This window comes from Pelophylax lessonae (assembly GCF_965119305.1).
Source record: "Pelophylax lessonae genome assembly, chromosome: 6".
Taxonomy (NCBI): Eukaryota; Metazoa; Chordata; class Amphibia; order Anura; family Ranidae; genus Pelophylax; species Pelophylax lessonae.
The window spans coordinates 229,773,256-229,792,941 of record NC_138773.1 but is presented as its reverse complement, the minus strand read 5'-3'; the positions used below and the strand labels follow the sequence as shown (position 1 = coordinate 229,792,941).

The 19,686-nt window shown below is 42.9% G+C and overlaps 1 protein-coding gene across 1 annotated transcript in view; it reads right to left on the bottom strand.

The window, feature by feature from the left end:
* The window catches only part of TRAF3IP1 (TRAF3 interacting protein 1), a 107,864-nt gene that overhangs the window by 35,799 nt on the left and 52,379 nt on the right, over window positions 1-19,686 (bottom strand). Inside the window, exons 9-13 of the mRNA XM_082260884.1 lie at window positions 18,768-18,840; window positions 15,119-15,202; window positions 5,928-6,054; window positions 5,804-5,840; window positions 4,075-4,142 (exon numbers count right to left, since the gene is read on the bottom strand). Coding sequence (XP_082117010.1) covers window positions 4,075-4,142; window positions 5,804-5,840; window positions 5,928-6,054; window positions 15,119-15,202; window positions 18,768-18,840 — 389 coding nt within the window. The remainder of the gene's footprint in view (window positions 1-4,074; window positions 4,143-5,803; window positions 5,841-5,927; window positions 6,055-15,118; window positions 15,203-18,767; window positions 18,841-19,686) is intronic.

Sequence of the window (19,686 nt, the reverse complement as noted above, 5' to 3'; positions counted from 1 at the left end):
TCAGGAAGGGGGTAAAATCTTCCGGGGCTTAAGTGGTTAATGTCTAAACTGCTGGCAACAAAAGTGAGTACACCCCTAAGTGAAAATGTCCAAATTGGGCCCAACTAGAAATTTTCCCTCCCCGGTATCATGTAACTCGTTAGTGTTACAAGGTCTAAGGTGTGAATGGGGAAGCAGGTGTGTTCAATTTGGTGTTATTCCTCTCAGAGAACTCTCTGAGGATCTGAAAAAATTGGATTTTTTACTTATTCATTTCTCTGATGGTCATTGACGGACACAGCTCCTGTTATTCTTAACCATTGGGTTATGCTGCCCTCTACAGAAGTAGGAGACTAGGCAGAAAAAACCTCTGGCTACACTCATGGGCAGTCCCAGGGGGCATACTCCCCCCTGCTACAGTCACTTAGTTTTGTTACAAGTAGTGTAAGGAGAAGCAGTGTAAGGAGAATTATAACTCCACAGAGGGGTGTTTGCTGTTTCCGTCAGAGAAATAAATTTTTACGGTAAGCCAAAAATCCCATTTTCTCTTTCGTTCATTGACAAACACAGCTCCTGTCATTCTTGACCATTGGGACGTCCCAAAGCAGTGTTAAACATGAGAGGTGGGAAACAGCAAAAAGTTCCCAAGACTAAACATTAGCCAACCAGGCATTAGGGGCTTAACCAAAACAACTGGAGCCCACCCGAAGAAAACAATTCACCCTCAAAGAGGGTCAGGTCCTCTTAAACAGCAGCCTGCAAAACCTTGCGGCCAAAGGAAGCATCCGCAGGTGCCAACACATCCACTATAAAACTTTGTAAAAGTGCACAGACAACCAGGTGGCTGCCTTGCAAACCTACGTAACTGACGCTTGCTGACGGAAGGCCCAGGAGGCCCACCGTCTGTCTGATCCATCTGGAAATGGTCACAGAGGAAGCAGACAACCCTTTGCAAAGTCCATCCGTGAGCACAAATAGAGAGTCTGACTTCCTGAAAGACTCCATACCTGCCAGGTACACCCTAATTGCCCGGATCACATTCAAGGCTTGCAAGGCAATTTCCTTCGGATGTTTAGACCTGGGACACAGGGAAGGCAACACAATGTCTTCATTCAAATGAAAGTCAGAGACCACCTTAGGAAGGAATGACAGACAGGGGCGAAGCACCACCTTATCCTTGTGAACGACAGGATAACGCTGCCAGTTCTAACACCATGCGCACAGAGGTGATAGCCACCAAAAAGGCCACCTTCTGGGACAGCGTAAGCAGGGGAATGTCCCGAATACTTTCAAAGGGATGCTTCTGTAGAGCTGAAAGCACCAAATTAAGATCACAAGGCGGCAATGGAGCATGCACTGGAGGAACCAAATGTCGGACACCCTGAAGAAAAGTACGCACCAGGGAGTGTGTGGCCAAAGGTCTTTGCAGAAAGACCGCCAAGCCCGATACCTGGCCCTTGATGGTACCCAAGGTACTACCATTCCGAGCCACTGAGAAGGAGCGAGGATGAACCCCAAGAGACTCACACCACAATGTACATCTTCAATGTACGATGGTTGATATTCCTAAAAGTAGATCTCCTAGCTTTTAACAGTGTGGGAATCACGGACTCAGATAAACCTCTATCATTTAGCACCTGGCGTTCAACAGCCAAGCCATTAAAGCCAGCGACTTTAAAGCAGGATTAAAGATCATGCCTTGGCATAGCAGATCCTCCCTGAGAGGAAGCTTCCAAGGAACGTTGGCAATCAGCGGCACCAGATCGGCGTACCAAGCCCAGTGAAGCCAGTCCGGAGCCACTAAGATGACCAGAACCCCTTCTGCCTCGATCCTGTGAAATCTTGGCAGAAGCTTGAGAGGAGGGAAGGCATAAATCAGACAATACAGACCCGTGGGGCCACCAGTGCGTCTGTGGCGTTCACCAGAGGATTCCTTGAGCGAGCCATAAACATCTGCACATCTCTGTTGAGCCAAGACGTCAACAGATCCACAACTGATGAAACACCTCCAGATAAAGGAACCACTCCCCTTGGTGCAACGCCTGCCGAGTGAGGTAATCCGCCTGCCAATTTTCCACCCCAGGAATGTGCACGGCGGAGAGAGCTTGAACAAATCGTTCTGCCCACCTGAGAATGCCGGCTACCTCCAGAGCCACCAGGGCACTTCAGTTGGGGCAGCACTGAAATATCATGGATTTTTTTTCCCCTAGTAACCTGGCTAAGAGTAATGAACAAAAATGCTCTGGCCTCAGACTCATACAAAAATGCCTGTACAACTACTACTAAATATTTACAAAAATGTAAAGGGTGTACTCACTTTTGTGAGATACTATAAGAGTGGGGGTCTAGGAAGAAGCCCTAAGACAATCTGTCTTAACCAAACCGCTAAGGTAGTTCCAATCAAGCAGTGAGTACTCAAGCTCTGAAGAACTCCCAATATCTGGGGTATTTCTAATCCGGCACAGCAATGGCTCCAAAATAAGTTCCTAAATGAGAGGGGACAGGGGATACTCATTTCTCATTCCATTGCTCAGGAAAAATTCAGTTGAGATTGCTTCATTGGCTCTAATTGCCACTGTGGGGTGAGAAGAATTTTATGTCATAGGTCGGTTTAAGGAATAACATGTGTACCTCTATAGATGCCTTTTATTAATAAAGGCCCAGCTGACCCTTTTGAAGGCCTTCTCTGCATCTGCTAAAATCAGCACTGGTTTACTCGCCTCCTTATTTGGGATAAAGCCCACTTGGTTGTTATGGACCAACTAGGTTTGCTAGGATTTTTGTGAAAATCTTGAGATCTACATTTAATAAAGGGATTGAGCGATAGTTTACACAATCTGAACCATCTTTACACACTTTGGGGAGTTACGGTATGAGAGCCTGAAGAATAGCTTTGGGCATTTGGGCAGGCACGCACCATCCAGTAGGGCGTTGCAGACAGGATACTAGAAGTGTCAGAAAAGTAACAGGGGACTGTTGAAATTGTCCAATCTCTATGTCCTGCATTGCCTTCAGTACTTCATGTTTGGTGATGGGACCCTCCAAGGCCATTTCTATCTTGAGCGGATAGACAAGGTGCAGAGGTAGTCATAAAGAATAGAAGACCGGGTGTGTGGGTGAGAAAGGGGGGGGCTCTGGGTTAGGTTGTAAAATTTCTCACAGTAATATCTAAAACAGTTTGCAATTTCTTGGGATTTAGGGAGCTTGAGGCCCTGCAGGGACGTCACCATGGGTATAAAAGTTTTATGCCTGGTCTACCCTCAAATTCATAGAAGTGTCTCCAAGAGTACATGAGCTTAATTTTTGCTTTGGAGAGGAAGATAGAGTTCAAAGAATTATTATTATTATTTTTTTTTAAAGCCAATGGCAGTTTCAACTTTTAAAGAGAATTTGTAAAACTGCTCCAGAGAATGGATATGGTCCAAGAGCGAGGCAATTTCTTGTTGCTTATCTTTCTTGACCCTGGTGCCTAGTTTATTGAGGGTGCTTCTGATCACACTTATGGCCCTTCCAAAGAAAAAGTTCCATGGGGGCATTGTTAGGAGGTATTCTCTGATGTTTTCTTCTACAATAGATGCATGTTGCAGTTGTTGGATGAAACTTTCATTCTCTCTCCACACATCAACAAGTCCCTCTGCCGGTAATGCATTTGAGGGCTGCATAAGATAAATGTGAAGCCCCCCTTGAAATGTCCAAAAGGGGATCTAGGGTGACATTGAGGTTACCTCCAACTATCTAAAGGCCCTCTGTGAAATCTAAAAAGATTCTTGAGGCACAACTCAAGGGGAAAAAAAAAAACGCACACCCTCAACAACTCAAGGAACCCTACCTGTCCCACATTGGGGGTATCCTTTTTTGCCCTTTACATGTAGTGTGTGCAGGAGAGAATGAGGTACATTTTTGTCCTTTTGTAAAAAATATGTTTAATTTGCTACCTGCGCTATGTGTTTACAGCTATAGCTTTGACTTCCTTTTCTTATTTATAAAGTTAAAATTACATAAAAAAGGAAATGTTAAGAAAGAATAAAAACAACTGTTTGTTCCAGATATCATGAGAAAATGACTGATTGTGCACCAAAATGATGTGGAACTTACCTTACTGCCTGCATCAGGTTGTGTCTCAAATTCCTTTTTAGTCTCTAAGATTTTCTTAACAAGACTGCCTGTAAAAACAGAAATTTTTGCTATAGCTTTAAGAAATGTATATTTGAAATAGATGAAATATGATATTTTTAATCCTATTCTGAAATCAGCATCACTGTCCGGTTTGACTTTTGTGAGAGAAAGATCACTATCTCCCCCTAGTGGCTACCAAAATGCCAGCATCAACAGTCCTTGGTATGATTTACAGTCCACCTTCTGAACATGTTACATGTAAACCTATATTTAGAGTGTAACATGTAAAACTTCCAGCACCCACCTCACCCCCCTTTCCCTACAACAGTGGGCTGGGGTTTTTCTCTCCATAGCTACAGGCTGTACACGTCTCCACTCACACAGCAGCGTCATGAATGAACTACAAGTCACATCTACCACTGTGGCAGATGGCTTGCAGTTTTCAATGAACTGGGAGGGTGCTCATCAGCACCCTCATAGTCCATTGACATTTCCTACAGCTAAGTAACTATCTGCCCACACAGAGAGCTCTCAGCAGTGTCCGCAGGAGCCCAACATTGCACCTACGATCCACTTATTGCAGGTGCAACGCTTTGCAGGCTCAAGTGTTAAAGAAAAAAAAAAATTATATATTTATTATATATATATATATATATATATATATATATATATATATATATATATATATATATATATATATATATATATATATATATATATATATATATATATATACATACACACACACACACACACACATACACACACACACTTAATTCCCATTTTTTTCCATGCAAAATCATGCGCATTTATTATATTTGTTTATACTAAATATTGGATGTTTTTTCAGCTGCTCCTAAGGGCGTCTGGTTTTTTTTTTTTTTGGCTCTGCATGTTAGCCTATGTGTCCATGCACACATAGGTTTTTAGAGGACTTTAAAGTCAGAGGCGTTTAAAAGGCAGGAAGAAAAACCCAATGCCAGTGTGTAAAGAAGTAGCGGTGTTTGAGCGATAATTGATTTCAATGGCAAGAACAAATTAATATTACGGTTAACGAAAATAATAACGCCCAACACATGTAAAACACACCTAAATCTGACCATCGGGACACAATGGAAAAAAAAATAACTGACGGGGGTTATAACCCTCCCTTACACTATGTAAAAATAAAGGAAAAAAAAAAAAAAAGTTTTGCCTTTGGTGGCGATTTAGGGTATGTTTAGGTAAAATAAAAATTGTGACAAAAGGCAAAATTTTGCCACACAAAAAAATTACTTATTGAGAATTAGTCAGAAAGGCCACCTAACACAGCCTATCCCCAACCTGTTCAGAGTCATATCAATGTTGCTGCAATGTCAGATATATGATGACGCTTATTTACTACAGGAGTTGAGAAAGTTCACACAAGCTGTGTGGATAATCACTTTAATTATCCAATCGTGTGCAGATGAAACAACTAAACAGGGATTTTCTTTTCACATCATTGGATAATTTAAGTGGCTTTTAACACAATTTATTGTAAGAAATTCTCATAAATCAGCCCCAATATTTTACTTGTCACCTTTTAAAAAAAAACCCTTGCCTTACTTGTGGAAGACAAATTCTATTTTAACTGAGCAATAATATTGTATTGTATGTCAAGTATGGATGTTTAATAGTTTCAATATTGCAACAAGAAGGACTGACCACCCAATGGCATCATGCTTACCGTGCTTTTCATCCGCAGGGAGGTCTAGCTCTGACTCCTGGAGAGAGAAGACATTAGTCAGTTAATCAATGTGACTAATATTTTGCATTTACCATGTCTCTTTCTATGCAGCCCTATTACTTACCATCTCCATTGCAGGCATATCTGACAGCTGAGGAGACGCTTCCTCCACCACAAACTCATTATCGTCATCACCATCATCTTTCGGCTTCTCCACAATTACACTGGTTATACCCTTTCCACTGCCAACCCTAGGTGAAAAAAAAAAAATCTGAATTACCTCTACGACTAAGCACTGCACTATGAATGCAGTATCCAACCTCATCATTACGTTGATATCTTTAGAAGTATTTGCGTAGATCAAATTTAGTATCTGTTCTTATCAGTTATCAAGCGGGAGAAAGTGTCTCTAATTGAGTAGGGGTGTTAATTCTGGCCTGGTTCATCAGGCTTGTCCCTGGTTGAAGGCAAGTATATTCTAAAGCCTTCCTGGTAAGGGTTATGCTACTCTGGTCTGGTGAGGGTCGGGGCTGAGAGAAGCCCGTGGTGTATGTGCCACTGGAGTGGCAGTAAAGGGGTGCCAGAAATTCTCACAGTGAGGAAGCTCACTTTAAATTTTTTTTAGATCACTGCACTATTGCAAGCTTTTTCACACCTGTCTTCTGGGCCAGGCCTTTTGGCTAGGACCCGCCATTGTATTATACACTGGCACAAAGCACTTAGCCCTTACCCTTTTATAAATATGTGCATTTGTAATTTTTGCACAACACATTTGCACGTTACCCCAACTAGGGTGTCCTTGGACTTGCCCTGAAAGTCTTAAGGGGGGGGGGGGGGGAGGACACAAGGCCTTTTGGTCAGGTTCTCCCCCTCCCATGGTAATGCTTTTTGGAGGAGCCCCACCTAGTACTTCCTTCGGCAGGCTTGTCAAAAGCCTTGTACCCTGGGGGATCTGAGCCAGGGCTCTTTCTCTTCCGAGGAGGACCATATTTACACCCTGTGCACTTTTCTGTGTGCTTCACTTTTCACATACCAACACTTTAAAAATGCTCCTTCAAGAATACACTAAACACTTTCTACGGACGTGGATAATTCAATATTTTATGAAACCTTTCAGACTCACGGACTGGTATTTAAAGGCGGAAATAACACGAACCTTGGGAAAATTAAGGTACGACCATTATAATTATTCTCCTTCTTAAATTGATCAATTGACTTATTTCCCGTTTATATTAAGGCCTTTATATATATATATATATATATATATATATATATATATATATATATATATATATATATATATATATATATATATATATATATATGTATGTATGTATGTATGTATGTATGTATGTATGTATGTATGTATGTATGTATGTAATGGTGATGGACCAATATTTATGAGAATACCCATCTCTAGGTAAAATTAGCCAAATGGACCAGCCCATGTTAAGATGTTGAAAAATTACATTTTTCTTTTGTACTATTTTTTTTTTTTCCTTTCTTCTTTCCTTCTTTTTTTTTTCTATTATAGAGTATAGAGCATAGATTTTGATATTGTGATCGTTATTTTTCTTTTTTTTTTTGTATGATTGTTGGTTATAAAATTAATAGAGTTTAAAAAAAAAAAAAACACTTTCTAAAAAAACACTTGCACATCCTCCCCCTAACTTCACAGCATTACATGTGCACCTAACTAAATGTATTTTTTTCAAAAAATATTTTTACTTTTAAAACAACCATTAACATAATGTTCAAGCAAATTAATACCCAAGATCAACCGCCAAAATAGTCGAATGCTTTTTGGGATCCAATGCTCAGGCTGGGGTGTCCAACTTCCCTGGTACAAATTCAACGTAAAAACGGAAGTCGGCAACTCTGTAACTCCTATAAATGTTTATTGGCTCCATCATGTAAAACGGGGTCAATGCTAACATGTTTCGGCTATTACAGCCTTCCTTATAGCTATACATCAATAAGGAAGGCTGCAATAGCAAAAACACGTTAGCACTGACCCAGTTATACATGATGAAGCCAATAAAACATTGAAAACCGATATTGGTTCACTATGCATGGTGGTCAAGGAGACTTTTCCTCAAGAGGCATCTTCCCTGACTACCAGACTGTTACATAGTTAGTGAAGTTGAAAAAAGACATCAGTCCATCCAGTTCAACCTATAATATATATATAACTGTTGTTCTTGGCACATAAAATAGTGTCCAAAAAAAATGGTAATGTTCGAATCTACCAACAGCAGAGAAATGGAGGAATCTGGTCAACCTCATACGATCAAGGGAAAAAAATAGTTTATCAACATATGGGCTGTCCTCAGAAGTTCAACAATGGATCTGTGGTTATGGTTTCTGAGTTGACAGATATTGTCTTAATAACCCAATGATTGTTACAGAAATGTAATATGAACAACAACTCAGCCAAGCGCTCACTCCAATGGGGAGGACAGGCGTGCCGCTCTCCTCAGGTAGGGAACTCCAACATAAGCACATGAAAGAAAATAAGGAAACTGTGGAACATGTCCCTGTAGATAGGACTGCTAACGCGTTTCAGAGCTCTGATGAAGGGAGCTTGACTCCCGAAACGTGTTAGCGGTCCTATCTACAAGGACATGTTCCATTCCACATGTGGTGGATTCTTGTAATGCGATTTTACTATTCATGTCTGCGAGTGTGTTTTTGGCATTTATTAAAACATTTTTAAGGTGATCACAGGTAATGCACTAGGTATTTGCGCCTCCTTTTCTTTCAAGAAATGTAATATGTCCTGGGCTCTAAAGTCCCAGTTCAACATAACAATAGACATGTGTTTATTAATAAACATAAGATTATCTAGCCACTTAGGGACCAGGCATATTCTGACACTCTTGTGTAAAAATCTGTATTTTTTTGCTAGAAAACTACGTAGAACCCCCCCAAACATATATTTTTTTTATAGCAGAGGCTCTAGAGAAAAAAATAGCGAACGTTGCACAACGTCACTCCAGCCCTCCTAGGCCATAGAAATGAGCGGAGACCATCTTTCTTATGCTCAACCCTGCAGCCAGCCGCCAGCGTCTGATTGGTTTTTAGACTTCCTGATCAGCCAGGTAAGGCTGAGAACCAACGGGACCCCTCCCACTGCTTCTAAAAGTGATTCAGTAGTTAATCAGCCGCTCTAATCACTTTCAGCAAAAAGAGCAGCGGCTGAGGAAAATTTTAATATGGGGGTTATGTCATCTAACTGCAGCCATAACCCTGGTATTAAACATCAAATTAATCAGGTATTTGCCCAGTTAGGCAGTCGGCAAGTGGCTAGAGGAAACCACTAAAAACTGGATTTTTGTCTTACCGTAAAATCCTTTTCTCTGAAGTTCACTGAAAGACACAGCTTAAATTCTTCAGATCATTGGGCTTATGCTCTCGCTCTCTAGGAGTAGAACTAGGCGGAAACCTTTTTGGTTACGCCCCTGGAGCAGTCCCAGAGGGTATACCATCACTTCCTGCTGTAGGACTCCAGTTTGTAAAAAGCAGTGTCAGAAGAACATATAACTCATCCCCAAAGAGGGGCAGGTGCTGTGTCCCATCAGTGAACCTCAGAAAAGAGGATTTTACGGTAAGACAAAAATACCGTTTTCTCTTTTGTTCTCTGAAGGACACAGCTTCAAGTCTTCAGACCATTGGGATGTCCCAAAGCAGTGTCAACATGAGGGGTGGGAAAAAAGACAGCAAACGCAGAATTCCCAACAAGGCTAAACATAGCCAACCAGGTAACAGGAGCTCAACTAGGAAAAACTGGAGCTCACCACCAGGAAAAAATGTTACCCTCAAGAAGCGGAAGACCTGTGCAAACACAGCCTGCAAAACCTTGAGGCCAAACGCCGCATGTGAAGATGCAAGTACAGCACCCTTAAAAAAAATTTTGTGAATGTGTGTACAGAGGACCACATAGCCGCCTTGCACACCCGAACCACTGACGCCTGATGACAGAATGCCCAGGAGGCACTAAGCACCTGATCCACTTGGAAATGGTCGCAGCAGATGCGGCCTGCCCCTTACAAGGTCCATCCGTAAGAAGGAACAAAGAATCAGATTTTCGAATCAGTTCAGTCACCGCCAGGTACACCCGAATCACCCTTAACACATCTAAAGAATGCAAGGCAATTTCGGCTTAGGGACGGTAATACAATGTCTTAATTCAAATGGAACCCCAAGACAACCTTAGGAAGGACGCCTGACAGGGTCGCAACACCACCTTTCCCCTATGAATCACCAAGTAAGGTGACCTACAGGACAACGCAGCCAACTCCGACACACGACGCGCGGAAGTAATAGCTAAAAGAAAGCCACCTTTGGTGACAAAGTGAGCAGAGGAAGTTCTCGAATATTTTCAAAAGGAGGCTTTTGAAGCACCGATTGTACCAAATTGAGATCCCAGGGAGGTACCAGGAATTGCCCCGGAGGAGCCAGATGGCAAACTCCCTGCACAAAAGTGTGAGCCAAGGACTTCTCGGCCAGCGGCCTTTGGAAAAAAATAGCCAAGGTGGAAATCTGGCCCTTGATGGTGCCCAGAGCCAAACGTTGATCTACACCTAATTGTAGAAACTTCAACAGGCGAGACATAGAAAAGGAGCAGAGAGAAACCCCCCACGACACACACTAAGTAATGTACACCTTCCAAACTCGATGATAAACCTTCCTGGAGTTTGATTTTCAAGCTTTCAACAGCATAGGAATCACCGACTCAGACAGCCCTCTGTCTTTCAGGACCTCCTCCCGAGTCCAGACACCTTGGGCCGAACGCACTCCCAAGACACCTCCCTAGCCGGACAGACTGGCATCTGTGGTGATTACAGTCCAATACAGGGGAAGAAAAGATTTTCCCCAGACGTAGGGCCAGGGAGCGGAGCCACCATAGGAAAGACTACCTTGAACCCTTACTCAAGAGAATCAGATTGTCCAAGGACAGCGGATTCTTGTTCCATATGATAAGAATCTCCCTTTGCAAGGGTCTGGTGTGGAACTGCGGAAACGGAACCTCCTCGAAGGTGAGACCATCAGACCCAGCACTTGCATGCAAGTCCTGAGTGATGATTGAACAACAGGAGCCGAAAAGCATCCTGTAGCTTCAGAAGTTTTGTCTGAGGAAGAAACACCTGGGCTGATGCCCAAGTAGTCCAGCTTTGTGGACGGAGACAGTGCTTATTTCCTGCAGGGTTCGCACTGTAACGTCCAAGTCAGCATCTAGAGTCTAAGACGACTCTGCACACAGAAGCAGATCGTCCAGGTAACCTAGTACTGGGATCCCCTTCTGCCATAACGAGGCCAACACTGGGGCCAAAACCTTTGTGAACACCCGAGGAGCTGAGGCGAGATCGATAGAAGCCAGCAGATCTCCTTGAAGAAGAAAAGCTACTACTGTGCAGATGGACTCCATCCGAAATTCCTGAACCCGCACAAAGTGGTTCAGAGCCTTGAGACCCAAGATTGAACGAACCTTGCCTTCCTTCCTGGGAGCTGTGAACAGATTTGAATAAAAATCTTGGAAACATTCAGATCCTGAAACCAGCACAATAACTCCTTGTGCTAACAGGTCCTGCACTGCTCCGTAAAGGCTCTGTAACAACTCTGGAGACAGGCGTAAGTTGGAAGGAAAGAACCTTGCCGGAGGCAAGCACCAAAACTCGATCTTGTAACTGAACCGAATCAGTTTGTGGACCCATTTGTCCTGAATGAGCAAGGTCCATGGATAGGAAAAAGAAGCAAAGGTCCCCCCCCCCCCCCAACCCAGACGTGGGTGAGGGCGCCCCTTCAGGCTGGGGAAGACTCATCTGCGGAAACAGAAGTGCCCACTTTGGACTTACCATTCCAGGGCCTCTTGGAGCCTCCCACAAAGTTACGGGTGGATCTCAAGTCCTTTTTCTGTGATCCAGACGGACGAAAGGGCCGCTTGTGAGCTGAAAAGAAGGGACTCCGCTTACGGCAAGGTTCCTTGCCCTTACCTGCAGAAGCAATGTACTCTTGCCACCCGTAAGGCCCTTAATGATCTCTTCTAAAGAGGCACCGAACAGACGATCACCTACAAAAGGAAGATCAGTCAACAGCTTTTTAGAAGTCTGGTCAGCTGACCAGTACTTCAAACAGATCATGCGGCAAAGGATCACAGCCATCACAGAAACTCTGCCAAGACAGGGAATCCTCCAACGTCAAAAGCGTGGCCTTATTTAGCCTGGAAACCTGAGAATCCACTGACGGTGAAACCGTTAGTCTCTTTAGAAGAGACTCCGCAAAGGGATATCTCCTAGCAAAACGCTTAGGTAATCCAACCATGCGTTTTGGGGAACCCCACTGAATAGTGACAATCTCGTCAAAATAGGCAGAAAAGGGAAACACCCTAGTCACCTTGGAAGATTTGTGGGTGCCAAACTACACCGGCATTGGCGAGTCCTCCAATTTTTAAGTTTCCCGCACTGACACAATCAGGGCCTCCACCAGCGCTTTCATGCGCGGCTGCAGAAGAGGAGGACTCATTCTCACTATTAGGCGGCACAGTAGTGTAGTGGTTAGCACTTTCACCTAGCAGCAAGAGGGTTGCTGGTTCGAATCCCAACCACGACACTACCTGCCTGGAGTTTGCATGTTCTCCCTGTGCCTGCGTGGGTTTCCTCCGGGTACTCCGGTTTCCTCCCACACTCCAAAGACATGCTGGTAGGTTAATTGGATCCTGTATAAAATTGCCCCTACTATGTATGTATGAATGTGAGTTAGGGACCTTAGATTGTAAGCTCCTTGAGGGCAGGGACTGATGTGAATGTGCAATGTATATGTAAAGCGCTGCGTAAATTGACAGTGCTATATAAGAACCTGAAATAAATAAATTAGAGCACTAAAGGTGTGTGGACGCAGAGCCAGTGGGCTGACTCTTTCCTGCGGCGGCCAAATCCAAGTCAGAATCTGAGGAAGCAGAGGATACAGGTGAAGGCGGGGAGTGATTTTTGCTACGCCTCCTTTGCAGGGCCATATCTACTTTGGCTACTAGCGACTGCAGGGCTGGCGTCATGGCCGCCAGGGTAGACTGAGACCCAGAGGGTCCCGCAGCTTCCAGGATTGGATTGGGTGGTGAAACACGCTCCATAACCATAAAGAGTTAAACGGAACTACGCTGCTTCAGCAAAGAAAAACAAAAAAAGAAAAAAAAAAAAAAGGAGCCCCCCCCCTGTGCCCCACTGGGACACCACAAGAGTCAGCGTACCCACAGCACTGTATACAGCAGAGGAAGGATAGATACCCCGAGACACTCACTACCCGAGCTGGAGAGCGCCAAAAATAGTCTACCACACTGCTGGAAAAGGAAGAGGAAACACTGCCCTGACACTAGAGGCCCCCGCAGCCTCAGCATTGCATCAGACTACAGGAAAATTGCTGCCAATTAAACTATGGGGAAACCAAAAACATGGCCACTGGACTACACAAACATGGCCGCCAAAGATGGAAATACAGAATTCATGGCAAAATGGCAGCACCACGCGGCACTGCACGGGACCCTGGACCCCAGGGAAAAATGCACAGACCCCAGGAGGGGACCCCCAGGGACCCCACCGCAGCACCCAGGTATGGACACCCCCTACAGGGGACCGACAGCGGCAGCACCCACCACTCCTCCAGCCCAGCACCATGCAGCCCCCCACCCAATTTCACCCATGACCCCAAATAGGGGCCGGGGGGAATAGGGGACAGGTGAGGGCACAGCTTAAGGGGGAACCACAAGGGGGGAGGAAGGACACAGGAGGTGCCTACCATTCCCAGGGGGCACGCGACCACCCCAGAAATTCTGCAGGAAAAAGGGGGGACTCTACTCACCATACCATGATCACCAGGCGGGTGCAACTCCCAGCAGTCAACCGCACTATCTTTGAATGCGCTGTGACTTTGGTCATGACTATTGTCGTGACCATGGCTATGCGACCTAGCAAAGGTGTTTCACTCGCCGGTCAGCTCCTTTCCAGTGGAGCTATGTCGCGGCCAACCTAGCGCAGAGCTAATAGTTGGGTCGCGCTGGCAGGCCAGACTGGGAAGACCGCAAGGATCTAGGATATCCAGTGCTTTTCCCAGTCCGGCTGTTGAGTGTAGTTCACACAGGAAAAAAAAATAATAAAGAAATAAAATTCCATTTACATAGGAAAAAATGCCAGGATCGCAGATCCCAGCAGAGAGCCAGGTCCTTACTCCTGACTAGGCAGAAAAAAAAACTGCAGTCCTTTAGCAGGAAGTGATGGTTAACCCTCTGGGACTGCCCCAGGGGCGTAACCAAAAAGGTTTTCGCCTAGTTCCACTCCTAGAGAGCGAGAGCATAAGCCCAATGATCTGAAGAAATGAAGCGGTGTCTGTCAGCGAACGAAAGAGAAATATTACATAAGGCTACAGCATTGGATTGGCTTACTCATTATCAGCGGGTTGTGTTATAGTTTAACATACATCTTGCTGAAATTCCCTTTGCAATGCTCTCTTGTAATGTTTAAATTGTGATTAATTTAAACCGGTTTTGAAAGACGTCATTTAACTGGGGGAATTGTAAGGGTAAAGCATTTCTATAGCTTTGATATTGTAGCTCTACTTTATTACTACTGTGATCTTATACAATTCGCATAGCAAGGGCATACATGAGATGTAGGTCTAGGTTTGTTACGTTTGTTTGTTGTAAAAGCAAAAAAAAAGAAATGTATTTCACTCAAAAAACATTTTTAATCTATCTGCTTATTCTCTCTGTGTCTGGCGTGGGCTTCCTCTGGGTACTCTGGTTTCCTCGCACAAGAACATGCTGGTAGGTTAATTGGCTCCTGTCTAAATTGGCCCTAGTATGTGTACTGTATAAAAGTGCATTAGGGAGCTTAGATTGTAAGCTCTTTTAGGGCAGGGACTGATGTGAATGTACAATATATATATATGTAAAAGCGCTGCGCAAATTGTTGGAGCTATATACAGAGCATTGGGAAAGTACATGTATTCACAGGCTTTGCATCATATTCAAAAAGACTTGAGGCTGTATTAGGTGACAAAACTGCTTCAACAAAAGTATAGCGCAAAGGCTGTGAATACTTATGTACAAGGGATTTTTTGGGGTGTTTATTTTTAATAAATTTGCAATGATTTCAAACAAACTTCTTTCACATTGTCATTATGGGGTATTGTTTGTAGAATTTTGAGGAAAATAATGAATTTAATCCATTTTGGAATATGGCTGTAACATAACAAAATGTGGAAAAAGTGAAGAGCTGTGAATACTTTCCAGATGCACTGTAAATACCTGCAATAATAATAATCTACCTTTCAGGGACAATGACATCTGTGCTTGGTTGCCTCTTTACTCTTGGTGGAGCTGGTCGTGCACTTCCAGGTCGAGGGATTCTTCTGCAATACATAGAAGGACACCAAGTAAGCATACTGAGCCACATTGATTCTGCTCTTTAGCATTATAGGGAAACTATTATATTTTCAGTAAGCACACCAAATTAAGTACTTGATCTGATTTTACATTCTTACACTCTTCCATATTTCAATGACCATATTACAAATACAGACTTGTAAATTATATTTCTTTCATTTTTTTAATAAGTTTTCCACAAAAAAAAAAAAAAAAAAAAAAAGGAAATAGTACAACAATACTGTCTGATATCAAATGTACAAAAAAACTGCGACGTAAAGCCCAAAACAATTTAAAAGACGGCTTAGAGGCACAGTGACCATAAAATGTACAATAGCGGCGGACAGAATATTATAAAAGCTCAGATCTATTTCTTGCTTTCAAGACTAATTTAACAAGGAAATCTCAAAAATAAAAAAGGCACATAGAAGTCTAGCAGAATAACCGAGCTCTAATAAGGTGTCCAAAAACGTACTGGTATGGGGAAGAAGTGAAAAAAAAAAAATAAATAAATAAATAAAAAAGGGCTTGTGACAACGCAGACGTTTTTAGAAACTTGCCCCACTAAAAAAGGGTTGTACATATATCAGCACATAGTACAAACAGACTTGTAAATTCTAACTCTACTATCTGTAAATCAAGTAGTACAATCAGCAACCACTAAACTAGGTTTTTTTTTTTTACAAACTGACAGATTTTATATTAATTTGGAAGTACGAAGCATGGAAGTAGTGGCCGTATATGTTAATAGGCAAATAAAGCTCCCTCCACATACAGATACTTAATATTGATGCAGAGAACAATCCTGCTATAAACCTCAGAAACCAATCTGAGTGTAATAAATGGGGAGCCAGTACCTGGTTAACTGCAACTGATGACTTTACACTTTCTCATGTACCACATCTCATAAAAGCAAATGCCAGTTAAACACAAGTCACACAGGATTTAAACGTTTTTCAGTTTGAACTGGCAAGTCACATGTGGCATTTGCTTTTATTTCCTGGCATACGCTAAACATAATAGCTTAAAACAGGTGGGTATTATCCCGCGCTCCCTAACGGTTAACCTAATGTGTCCCTCAATTCTAAAGCCCCGTACACACGCATCGATTATTGGCCGGGAATTTTCGGCCAACGTCCGATTGGCCGATTTTCGGCTTGTTAGTATGATGCTTCCGACAACCGACTCCAACTTTTCGGCCGAAAAAAAAATCTGGTGTGCAGGCTATAAAATTTTTGTTGGCCATCAACACAACGGCCGATTTTCTGTCAGTCAGTACAGATTTCGGCAGACAAAAATCTGATGAGCAAGACTGGGCATAACTTGTGTCTTATGGCTGCAACCAAATAATTGTTTTCCCACAACTGCAAACAAAATAAAATCAAAAATGTTGGCTGCGCCTATCCGTGTGCAATCTAATTAAGGTTTTTAAACCAAAACCCTACTTTCAAAACCACAAAACTGCTTTCATTATTCAGTGAAAAAAACTCTCTTTCTCGTGTACAATAAAATAAAACAACTGTGACAGTCCCAGGTGACTATAGTTCCATTAGTAGTGCTTTTCTTCCTTCAAATATTTTTCCATTTAAAAGGATTTGTTAAGTCAGAAGGTTTTTTTATCTTAATGCATTCTGTGCATTAGGATAACAAACCTGAGTGTAGCAGCCTCCCCAGCACCCTTATGCCTCGTACACACGCATCGATTATTGGCCGGGAATTTTCGGCCAACGTCCGATCGGCCGATTTTCGGCTTGTTAGTATGATGCTTCCGACAACCGACTCCGACTTTTCGGCCAAAAAAAATCTGGTGTGCAGGCTATAAAATTTTTGTTGGCCGTCAACACAACGGCCGATTTTCCGTCAGTCAATACAGATTTCGGCAGACAAAGATCTGATGAGGAAGACTGGGCATGCTCAGAGAAGAAAAAATACACGGAAAGTAAACCAGCACATGACACCACTTCTGAAGTAGATTTTTGTTGGCCGTGAAAATTCGTGTGCAGTCTAGGCACATTCCAACCAACAAAACACCACTCTGGACAAAAGTCGGACGATCGGTCGGCTGATAATCGTTGCGTGTGTAGGAGGCATTAGTAACCACCTGAGCCCCATCTCTTTCCAGCGATGTCCACCAGTCCCTCGTCTGTCCAGGTTTCTCTCTCCTGATTGCCTGAGACACAGCCACGGCTCCATTGGTTCCTGCGGCTATCAAAGTCAGTTAGCAGAACGGCAGCTCTGTGTCTGAATGGACACACAGAGCTGCTGACTTGGCTCAGGTGCCCCCATGGTAAGCTGCTTGCTGTAGGGGCACTCGACAGGAGGGAGGGGCCAGTAGCAGCAACGAGGGACCTGGAGAGAGGAGGATCCAGGCTGCTCTGTGAAAAACCAACTGCACAGAGGAGGGAAGTATAATGTTTGTTATTTAAATAAAAAAAACAAAACTGACTTTGCAATCACTTTAAAATGTGCTTCTCATATCCTGCAGTTTTTCCACCTTCACCCTTGTAGATTTCAGTTAATACAATTGTGCAGTGACTCCCACCAACTTTTACCACTGTGCTCACCTCCAGTTTAAACCCGTTTCCAGGTCTAAAATCACCTTCCCCTGCTCCCTTACCAGCACCCAGTTTGCTGTGGATCAGTGTAATGAGTTACCATGGCACGGCAGACTGGCCACCAGCACCATTAAAAATATTCATGATCTAGGGCAGTATTTATGACATAATTTCTTGCTATGGTATTGCCAGCTGGCCAGCCCTCACCATGGCAATCCAATGATGCTGATCCAGGGCAGTTGGCATGCAGGGCTGCCCCCAGCATTCAGGAGAGGATGGAAGTTTGGCTTCTCCAGACCTCTTTGACATTCCAGCCATTGCTGCACTGCTGGGAGTGGGGCTCTGAAGTGATCAGAAGACTTGGTGATGGGGGGGGGCTGACATACAGGTGAGACTCTGATGTTATGCAGGGGCTTTTGATGTGAAGTTAATTTCATAAAGGTGGTTGTGTGCATCTTCCCGGGCTTAAGTTTCTGATTGATAAATAACATATAGGTCTCTTACAGTTTAAACTAAACTAGAGTGCCTCAGGATTTTGCATAACTTTACAAGGTGCAATGAAAAAAGACTGAGAAATGCTGGCTTAATGCAGGATAACAACATCCCTACTTTCCTTTGTTTAATACACTCAGGCTGTATATACTTAAAATGAACTCAGGTCCAGAAAATTAGCCCAATAAACACGTTCCTGGAAATGGCTGTGAGGTAAAGAGAAGAGGTTACCAGTACACCAAGGATCCTTAAATTAGTGTCCAATTGGTTTATTAAAATGATCAAACCAAGTTTATGACCTTTCTTTTTTCTTTCACATGGTTGTGCGACTTTGAAACGTCACTACTTTATGCTTTGATATGATCATTTTAATAAATACTGTTTGGATGCTAATTTGGAGACCCTTGGTGTGCTTGGCGACAGCTCTAAATTTTTATAATAAATTCAGACACACAGCTCAAGACCAGAAAAAAAAAATTACATTTTTTTTGTAAAATGCCATTACCTTTGAGCAGAGAGGTTTGTTTGCCCATCAGAAGCTTCATTTTCGGTATTCTTTACATCTGTGCCTCTTCCCTCTAAAATAAATAAAAGCTAAGTCACAAAAAAGTCGACAGATTATAACCCCAACTGATCATATACATACAGGAAACAAAGACAACTGGTTGTGGAAAAAAAAAAGTCTGGCTGCTAATCAGGTTTTATAAGAGTTCCAAATATTAATCCTGTGATGCTGTTTGCTTCACTTTTGCTGTAGATTTGCTTTGCATAGCCCTGATTATGCAGAAAGATTATTCATGCCCCTTCTCTCATGCATAGATATGTATATCTCAGAGAGAGAGAGAAAGACAGCATAAAATGGAAGCCAAGACACTGTAATCCTTTCTAGAAGAAAGACCTGCTTCTTCTGGCTACAATGGATCACAGCAAAATTTTAATTTAAGATGGGTTTTATGATTTCAACATACGGACACTGATTACTGAATGGCAAGAATAGCTCCCTGTATATGTGTTTGCAACAGCTTACTACAAAACAAATAGCTAGTTAAAAGAGACAGTCTCTTTAAAGCCCACACCAGACCCTGTTATACTCATCTTCATGGCAATGCCTTACCACTCTTTACTATGTTGCAGTTGTCACAAAGTATATGGGAGTAGATACTTAAGGAGCAAGGACATGACCATCCCCACATGTGACCACATACCCAGAAGAACCTGGCATTTTGCAGTGGCTATGGAAGAAGGCGAGCAGTGGGGATTGCAGGAAAGGGGAGTATACCTTGGTTTGGGCTTTAAAAAGACCCTATTCACTGCCCTCAAACAAGGGGACATGGTCAGTTTACAAAGTTCTGTGAAGAATTAAAAGGGAAAAAAATACATTTTAAAATTTATCATCAACAGTTTAATAAAAAAGCATAGTTATG